Genomic DNA, 10,172 nt, shown 5'->3' on the forward strand with positions numbered 1-10,172 from the left:
AACCTAAAATAATAATAACAACACCATAACACCCAAATTCAGATTATACAACCAAATGAAGTTTAGGATTCAAAGCAAGGCATAACAAATCAGATGAGTGAGGCATGCACCGCTTCTTATCGCTGCTTGTTGTGCCACATTAAAATTTGTGGGATAAAATGATAATCTTCCTTTGACACAGGGTAATGTTTTATTTAGCATCTCTGACTGGTGCTTTTTTAATGAAAAATGGAACAGCTGCCTCTCAGGCAATCTCAGGTCTGAGTGCTATGTGATGAGTTGATGGATGTGTGTGGGATGGTGCATGCCCAGAACTCACTGTCAATGTACATACTGTAAATATTCCTTCACTGTATTAAGAGTTTAACTTGATCCTGTGTTGCTGCAGCGCACACAGATCTGTGTTTTTCTTCTAATTGGAGAGTATTGATGTTGGTACACTAGTATCTCGTCCAGTCAGCAAATAGTGGAGAGCAGTATCTCAGTATTTCAGCAGATTGACCCAAGCACTTGAAAAATACTGTAGTAGCAGAACTACTAGTAGCAGTATGAAAAAAAACTTACCATAGTTAAGCAATTCCAGTTTTTATACCGCCTGAGATTCTTGTTAGCATGATATCTCAAGAGTGAGTGGTTAAATGTTGGTAGGATTTACACCAATCAGCCATAACATTAAAACCACTGACAGGTGAAGTGAATAACATTGATTATCTCATTACAAAGGCACCTGTCAAAGGGTGGGATATATTAGGCAGCAAGTGAACAGTCAGTTCTCTAAGTTGATGTGTTGGAAGAAGGAAAAATAGGCAAGCATAAGGATCTGAGCGACTTTGACAAGGGCCAAATTGTGATGGCTAGATGACTGGATCAGAGCATCTCTAAAACGGCAGGTCTTGGTATTCCCTAATGGCAGTGGCCTCTTTCAGCAGGATAATGTGCCCTGCCACACTGCAAAAATTGTGCTCCTGGTATGCAGTGGTTAAGTATGTACTAAAAGTGGTCCAAGGAAGGCTCAAGGCCCAAGGCTCCATGCGTACTCTTTCATGTGGATGTAACTTTGACACATACCTCAACATTGTTGCAGACCAAGTACACCGCTTCATGGCACCAGTATTTCCTAATGGCAGTGGCCTCTTTCAGCAGGATAATGTGCCCTGCCACGCTGCAAAATTGTTCAGAAATGGTTTGGGGAACATGACAAAGAGTTAAAGGTGTTGATTGGCCTCCAAAATTCCCCAGATCGCAATCTGATCAAATGTCTGTGGGATGTGCTGGACAAACAAGTCTGATCCATGGAGGCTCCACCTTGCAGCTTACAGGACTTAAAGGATCTACTGCTAACATCTTGGTGCCAGACACCACAGCACACCTTCAGAGGTCTTGAGGAGTCCAGAGCTGGTCAGAGCCATTTTGGCGGACCTAGACAATATTTGGCAGGTGGTTTTAATGTTATGGCTGATTGATGTATATAACTATCATTGTAACCAGTAGATTAGATCCTAACAGGGTCAAGGTCACAGCAATGTTGGAAATAGTTTTTCTTCAATAACTACCTTCCTGTTTGTCATACAGAGATGTTACTTTTACCTTCATGATCCAGAACTCAAATCCTGTTTTTTGGTTATTTATGATTTTTGCCAAAGGTCCATCCACCTGTCCGTCCATTCTCATAGGCAAGATGTCTCAAAAACAAGTGGTTGAATATCTCAAAAACAGTGTGGTTGAGAGTGGTTTTCGAGTTCTATTTGTTTAAACTTGAAGGATAACGAGTTCTGTAGCAGATCTTCTGTTGTGGCTTGTTGTGGCCAATCACACTCAGTTATCTAAATTATGTTCCTGAACTCAAATCATTGAGAAAGGGAGGTGTTGTCCCAGATGTTCATGGATTTTTTTTGTTTAATTCCCCCTCTGGTCATATTACTGAATTGATGACATGACTTATTCAAAAGAAACAAATATTTAAAACAAAATTCTTGAAGACAAATGGACAGAGAAGTATGAAGTATTTGCTCAAAATGGTTTTCTCATCTGTTTTGAATCTGTGGTGCTAGTCTATAGTCATAGTGTGAAGCGCCACTATGAAACAAAGCATCACCACTTACAAATGATGTGGCTTATTTATAGTTAGGAACTAATAAATAATGGTTAAGCATTAAAATGGAACTGTTTTCAGTCATGTTAGGTGCTTGTCTGGATCTTTGTAAGCAAGGAATTTTGTGTAGCTGGACCTTCATAATAGATGTAAAACCCTGGTCTAGTGAGTGAGAGAGAGCTGCCAATCTCTCTAACTACCCATCTTTATCTTTGCATTTTAGCTCTGACACATATTGAAGATGCCCTTAAGTTCTACACAGAGATAATTGCTAGTGCTTTATTCTAGGCAGTACTAGTGGTTGAAAACAAGAATTTCAAAACACAAGACCAGGATAAATGGCGTGTGAGTCGTTCTTTATGGAGTAAAAACATCGTCTGACCTCTGGCGTCAATAAAAAACTGCTTCCTGGTCAGGAATGTTTACAGGCTAGCTATGCATCCCAGCATCAATCCATATGAAGCTAGAAGTGCCTTTAACAAGCATTGCAGTGTCTCTGTGATGGACAGCTGCACTTAGTCTATGGTCAATGAAAGCCATGTGAGTCCATGTGATAGAGGAATGTGAGTCAACGTAAATGTACTCTCAATGCCTGCACATTCTTACATAACCTAATATACTTCTTCTTTTAATTTGTATAAAAGAGTTTGTTGAGGTATTTCATTGTAGCTAGCTTGGAAAGTGTGGTGATGTTTTCTATGATATGTGTGCGTGTTTTGAAGGCCAGCAGGTCTCCTATAGCACACGAGAACCTTGGATAAACCTCCGAGCCTCAGGGCACTTAAAAATAAATGACTTGCTGCCAGGAAAATTATAAGCTTTTGGACTCTGCTATAAAGAAACATGCACAAGTAATCACTCTGCCGTTTTGTTGCTGTGTGGCCAGGACATTAAGCCTCCCACACACACACGCACACATACACACACATCACTGATTGAGCGGTAGAGTGTGTGTATGTATCTAAGCGCAGGGTGTTAATAGGTGGTTGGATGGTCCATCATGTGCCATCATCATGCCTCCATGCCTCATGGGGAAAATCAAACCAGAAGGACACCAGTGAACTGTCACTGATGGTAAGCAGTGACATCTTTCACACACAGCCCAGGGCGAGTTTATATCCCACAGCACATCTGCGCTGAAGAATGAAGTGTTTCAGATGAGCAAATATAGATGGAGATGGTGGAGTCACAAACCCATGTGCAGAGATTGGACTCATTTCAGTGCTCTTCTGAGACGAGTCACATCCTGGAAATGTTGCTGATCAAAAGAGATGACCATGTGTAGTAGGATTAGCAGAGATACGCTGCACTGGAAGCACTCTGTTTGTCTCTTTATTGAATGTTTGCATAGGTGACTTTTTATTGGTGTGTATGTGTGTGTTTGAGAGGTTGTTGGTTTGAGCTCAGGCTTAACAAGGTCACACTGTGTCTCTCGGGTGAAGGGTGTACCACACAAGTCAAAACATAATAACATCATTCCACTCTTTTCTTTGCAGATCCTTTGCTAATGTGTCCATTTTCTTTCTTTTTTCTTTTCTTTTTTTAAAGAGTCTACATATAGACATCAAGCCAATATTGATGATGAGATGGTCAGCATGGAGATTCTGGACACAGCTGGACAGGTAAATCCTTTTCATTTTACTTGATAAAATATATGGTAAAATATAGTATTCCTAAATACTTAGATGATCAGCTACTTCCCACTAATCAGTCCAAGGGAACTACTTGGCAATATAGTATTCAGTTAAGTGATAAAATATAATATTGTATTGACTGCTCTATAAGTTGGGATGGATTTGGTCTGATAAAACAGAATTTATCCAAAATGGATCTGAATTGTGCGTTCTAGTTCATGCTTCTCAATCCACAAGTCATGTAGTTCATATTAGTTTATTTAGTCATTTTCACATTGTCTCCACCAGGAGCTTGGGCTACACATTCATACCATTCATTATACATATATATTTATTTATGAAAAGGCATTACAATTTATAGTGCTGTACCACAGCGTTGTTGAATCCTCAAATCTGATTGGTGAGAAGATGTTGATTAGTTTTCTCTAAAAGCACAGTTCTGACCCAGAGGGATTTTAAAAATGGTTATTTAACAAAGAAAATGTTTAATATTTAATATGGTGCAAGTTTATTTAACATTTATTGAAGGAGTCTCCAGTGCTTTGTAACAGTCTGTGTTGAAAAAGCTGTGTTGAAAGTCTTCAGGACTTTGTCCTCTGCATTTTATCAACAACATAAAAGGTGCGCTTTCGTTGTACTGGTATTGAGAGAGCACAAAATAGAGATTGTTGAGAGTACAACTGTTTATATCGGCTATAAATAAGTGATTACAGGGAGTGATTTGTTATCATTATGCAACATTACCTGGAACTCTAATCTAGGGATAAAAAGGACAATATGGTGTGTTATTTAAAAAAAAAAAAAAAAAAAAAAAAAAAAGTATAACAGAAAAGCAAGCAAGACACAGCTTGCTTTTTCCTGAAGACTCTGCATAAAGTGACTGTGGTCACACACATATCTTTTGCCGTTGCAGTATATCTTACAATGGAAATGGTTTTGTACATCATAGACCCACTGTGTGCACTTACATTTTGCCTTTGTTTGCAGAAATGTATTAGATTTCATTCCAGTTATTTGCTATACAACAAGATCCTGGCAGCCGCAAAGTATTTTTCAACTAGTCCAATTTGCTTAAAAACACAACCGTGGCAACCCTGTCATTAATTGTCCTCCATGTTGCTCCTCCGCTGAGCTTGGGGCAGTGTGATCCCTGCCCCCAGATGCCTCTATTAGTGCTTGTTGCAGTTTCCATTTTGACCACTAGGTGCAATAATAACTCTGCGGAGCTAAATGGGGCTCCACGATTGCACAATATCTAGAAAGATAAGCAAATTGATGTAACATTATCTTATATCTCAGAAACAGCAACAGTTTTCTAAATTGTCACTCAAAAGACGTAATTAGTATATCAGTGGAATTTAAAATGTTTGGCACTGTATATAAGAACTTAATATAAACATTCGTTGAATGGCTGATGTATTATATGATGGGGTTCTGTCCCGACTGCCCATATGGATGAAAAGGTATACAATAGCTCTTTCAGTAGTTGTCTAGAAACTACCATGGTTCTCTCTAGGGATATTGGCTAAAGAATATAGGAGCTAATTAGTATAACTTGTTTTCTTGCTTTTATTTCCCTTCATCCAGGAAGACTTGCTGCAGAAGGAGGGTCACATGCGTTGGGGTGATGGATTCGTGTTGGTCTATGACATCACCGATCGCAGCAGTTTTGAGGATGTGGCTCCGCTGCGCAGCCTGCTTGAGGAGGTACGGAAGCCACGGCATGTGCCACTGGTGCTAGTGGGCAACAAGGCCGACCTGGAGCATGCTCGTCAAGTGGCCACAGAGGAGGGCGAACGGCTGGCCGCCGACATGGCGTGTGCTTTCTACGAGTGCTCGGCGTGTGCAGGCACAGCAGGTACAGCAGGCACAGCAGCAGGCACCGTGGCCGAGGCCTTCCATGAGCTGTGCCGTGAGGTGCGCCGTCGCCGTGCTGTTCAGGGCAAAAGCAGGCGCCGTAGCTCCACCACTCACGTCAAGCAAGCCATCAACAAGATGCTCACCAAGATCAGCAGCTAGGGAGAGACGATGAGAGGAGGAGAGAGTGGCTAAAGGAAATGAGGGGGGGAGAAAATAAATCACAAGAGCCTAGAGAGCTGGCCAATGGGAGGATGATGTGTTTTATTGGCTATGCCAAGAATCAAAAGCATTTTCACAGAAAAGTCAAAGCTTTTCTGTTCTGGATGGATAAAAGAAACTATTATTCAAATCCAATCACTTTTTATTAACATCCCATCAGTGTATGTGAATACACTGGTATGAAATTTTATGTCTCCAGAACCATGGTGCATTAAACAAAAAGGTATAAGACTATGTAAAGTGTAAACAATGCAACAAGGAGATCAGATGAGTGTACAAAACTATAGTTTGTGTAAAATGACAATTTCAGTACAGAACAATAAAAACACAATGCAGTACTACATACAACAGCAACAGCAGCATCAGAGTACTCTTTTAGGAAAATGAGTTGCCCAAGCTACCCAGTGTGCTGTGTGTACATAGTGCTCTATTGTCAAGTGAAAAACAAGCTGACACACAGAGAGTTTCCGTAGTGTCCTGTGCCATAGTTTGTATTGTACAGGAATGTTTTTTTATGCTCCAAGGCCTTCCCGTTTATATTTGCTCTCCAAGCTATAATGATTTGGTGAAACTTCAACAGTTAGCAGAGTTACAGATTGCTACACAGCCTACAGATTGCATTCAGTGTTCGCTGCATGTTGACCCTTTCGAGACAGTTATCAAATAAATCATCATCCACCCTCATAGTGAAGTCAAATGTGATATTTTGTAATCAGAAAGATTTCCCAGTCCTCCTCTCCAAACATCTCAGAACATGTATATTCTGAAGATTATATCTTGAGCATTTTTTCTCTGGGATGGAGTGAAGCAGTAAAGATGGGCCTTGAAGCAGCCAGTGTTTTTTAAGAGCCTTTCTCAAAGAGCCTTTCTGTTCTTATCACTTTCATGTTACAACCCACATGGACTTGTTTATCCACTGCGTCTCTTTCCTCTATCTCTGTCCTTGTTCATTCTTAAGGAAGACATTTAAAAATACCTTTAATTCTGTATAATGTACAGTATATGACTGCCTTAATATCTCAAATGAATCATCAGATAATGTGTACAGTAGATTAGAGCTGAAGTAGCCATGGTAACATGCTAGCATGTGTCAGGCCAGATTTTTGTAATTAAAACAGTCACATATTGTAATATAATGATCAGTGTGAGATGGCATACCACACTGTCCCTCTTGCTGTGCACTAAATAAAGATGACAGATAAATATATATAAATGTCATGAAAAGTAATGAAACATGTGGGTCTTCGTGTTTCTCAGCCTCTTTCTCTTTCTCATCCATCGCCAGCATAACGCTCAGCCACAGTGCCGGTTCGCATACACAGTCATGTCACGTATTGTCTATTACACTGTAAGAGTTCTGAAAGGTTGCATTATGATCAGTGAAAGCTAGGGCTGTAGCCAAGACCATCACTGTCAAGTCCAAGACCAGGACTAGCCAAGATCAAGGCAAGACTGAGTCTTAAGGGGGTCAAGGTCAGGTCAAGATACAAGTGAAAATGAAAGCAAGACCCAGTCAAGATCGAGGACAAGCCTTTACTTCAGCTGGTTGGATTCTTTTGTGCATTGTGCCAATGATTCGGCTATGTTTTCTAGAAGGAGGAATTACTTCTCGTCACTCTTTGTGAATGCAAAAAGAAAAGACAACAAAAACTTTTTTTTTTTTTTTTTACAAATCGAGACTATGGTCGAGACTAAGACCATATTTAGCGAGATCAATGCCCAAAAGTAAGACAAGTCCAAGTACAGATGGCGATACAGAATCAATACAGAAAACATCTGATGACCAGAGTGCAGCCCTAGTGACAGCCACATGCTCAGAGGCATTATCACAATTGTGTATTTTGTTGCTTCTGAGGCAACAGCAGAAGAACTATTTAGTAAGGGCATTTAAGATTTTTGACCCCTTGCCATGGCGGTACAGGATACAGCTGAAAACTACATATATTTTTTTTTTTCAGATAATGTAGCAGAGAGACCAAAGGTGAACAAAAGTAAAATATGGAAAAGCCAGTTCACTGATGGGGGAAGGATAAGTGACATGAAAGATATGCATTTTCTTCTGGTAGCAGTTACTTTCCCTTCATGCCAACTTGGTCTAGATGAACTTTGACCTGTAAATTCACAGGCTAGCTAGCTAGTCTCTACAAAATCCCATGCCATCCAGACTGGCTGTAATCCCCTGATGAGGAAATTGGTGAGGAAAACAGCAGGGTGAAAAATCCATGGAGATACTATGAATAACACCCCTCAGATCTACCTTAGTGTTGAAACGTGAAAAAGGTCTAGCTGGAGTGGGACAAATTGAAACCAGGTAACTGGTTGCAGAAAAGTGAAATGTGCTTTTGTGTTTTTATATATGCACCAATCACTTTATTAGGAACACCTGCACACCTGTACGTTCATGCAGTTATCCAATCTTGTGGCTGCAGCACAATGTATAAAATCATTCAGTTCATGTTCATATCAAAAGATTTAATGTCAGGGACTTTGACCGTAGCATGGTTGTTGGTGCCAGATGGTCTGGTTTGAGTGTTTTGGTTTTTTTTTTCCAGAAACTGCTAAGCTTCTGGAATTGCCACACACAACAGTCTCTAGAGTTGATATAGAATGATATAGAAAAACAAAAAACATCCAGTGAGAAGGAGTTCTGCAGGTGGAAACACCTTGTTGAAGAGAGATTTGTTTGAGCTGACAGGAAGGATACAGTAACTCAAATAACCACTCTTTATAACATTAATGAGCGGAAAAGCATCTCTGTATGCATGTCAAACTTTGAAGCGGATGGGGTACAACAGTAAAACACCACATTGGGTTCTACCCCTGTCAGCCAAGAATGTAAGAATGTACTTCTGCACAGGTTTACAGAAACTGGACACAAGACTGGAAGACTGGAAACAACTTTTCCTGGGCTTTTTCCAATCAGGTCTGTACACTGATACTCAGCTACTAAAAAGTCAGTTGATCAACAGTAAATATCTTTCACTATAGTCATAGACGGTTTATTTTTACGAGCAGTCTAATATGGACATAGACTACACTGCAGTCTAGACATCAATTTGAGTTGATTTTCTAACAAATGTGTATAGTAAGCATATACATTAAGCTGCTTGGTTATAAATTTGAATAAGTTATTTCCAGTTATACACTGCCATGCTAAGTTTTATGCACTGCTGCATTCATATTTTAACCAGTAATCTCTCTCTGCTTATATAGCCTCTGTTTAAAATTAAAAAATAATAATAATAATATATAAAAATGTTTATATCATTTATTTATTTATTTATTTAAATTCATAAAATCATATTGTGACCTTCCTTAGAAGTGTCTAATACAAATAAAATATGACACAAATGCTTCATAGTGACAAGATATTATACATACACACTCATATCTCATATTATTATGAGCTAAGTATAAGTGCAAAGACTTTCAGCCCTCCTAATAATGACCTATTAATAAGGAACCAATCCACGTCAAGAACATGCAACTCACAAACACACCCACATTGTTCATGGTACACACATACAGAAGCATATACTCTGTCTTACAACTGTTGTAATGTGGTTAGGATTGCTATTGACGTGTAAAATATGGAAACCTTAATTTGGAGGCAGATGGTTCACATCCATTTCAGATACTGCAACAGATTTGGGCAGCAGGTGGCTCAGCCTGACACAGAACTAATTTCATGAAACTAATATCCAAACCAGCAAGACCATACAACTATAACGTTATAAAAGTAATTTCAGGCTGTGCCTATGCTGGATTTTGCAGTAATAAGTTAAATTGTTAGTAAGTTTTTAAGGAAAATGTGCCTTAAACTATCTCACTGAATGTAAAATATATCACATTTGTATTATGAAGATCAGTCAGGTTAAAAATCAGCCTTGTCACAGACAGTTCTGTTTGTGAATTATATTTCAGGCAAACAGTATTTATTAACAAAGAAATCTCATGGATTCTATCATGAGATTGTTATGTCACATTTCACACTGATGTTGTGTCATAATGGTTATAAAATGGTCACTTCTACTGCCGTGGCTCCTCTCACACTCCGGACCTGCCAGATCCATCATGATGTTCTACTTTTGTGGTGCTTCTACACTTGTGACACAATTTCAGTGGTTCCACATGGATACCTTAAAGCCTGCACTTCCCAAAAAAACAGTTTTTGCACCAGACTTGCTCTTGTTTCAGTGGATATTTTCTGAAATTTCTCCTTGGGGAAAAATAAAATCTATCCATCCATCCATCCATCCATCTCAGCTGGATGCTGTAGACTGTAGACCTAAGAACAGCTGCTGTAATTATAAAGACTATGATGTTCATACTCAACATTCTTTCAACACACTTAGTACCATTTGACC

At 39.3% G+C, this 10,172-nt stretch overlaps 1 protein-coding gene across 1 annotated transcript in view; it reads left to right on the forward strand.

Annotated features, from left to right (window-relative positions):
- The window catches only part of rerg (RAS-like, estrogen-regulated, growth inhibitor), a 42,058-nt gene extending 35,017 nt beyond the window's left edge, over positions 1-7,041 (forward strand). The window contains exons 4-5 of the mRNA XM_026922597.3: positions 3,641-3,714; positions 5,314-7,041. Coding sequence (XP_026778398.1) covers positions 3,641-3,714; positions 5,314-5,745 — 506 coding nt within the window. The 3' untranslated portion in view covers positions 5,746-7,041. The remainder of the gene's footprint in view (positions 1-3,640; positions 3,715-5,313) is intronic.
- The last annotated feature ends 3,131 nt before the right edge of the window (positions 7,042-10,172 follow it).

Source organism: Pangasianodon hypophthalmus, chromosome 18 (assembly GCF_027358585.1).
Source record: "Pangasianodon hypophthalmus isolate fPanHyp1 chromosome 18, fPanHyp1.pri, whole genome shotgun sequence".
Lineage (NCBI taxonomy): Eukaryota > Metazoa > Chordata > Actinopteri > Siluriformes > Pangasiidae > Pangasianodon > Pangasianodon hypophthalmus.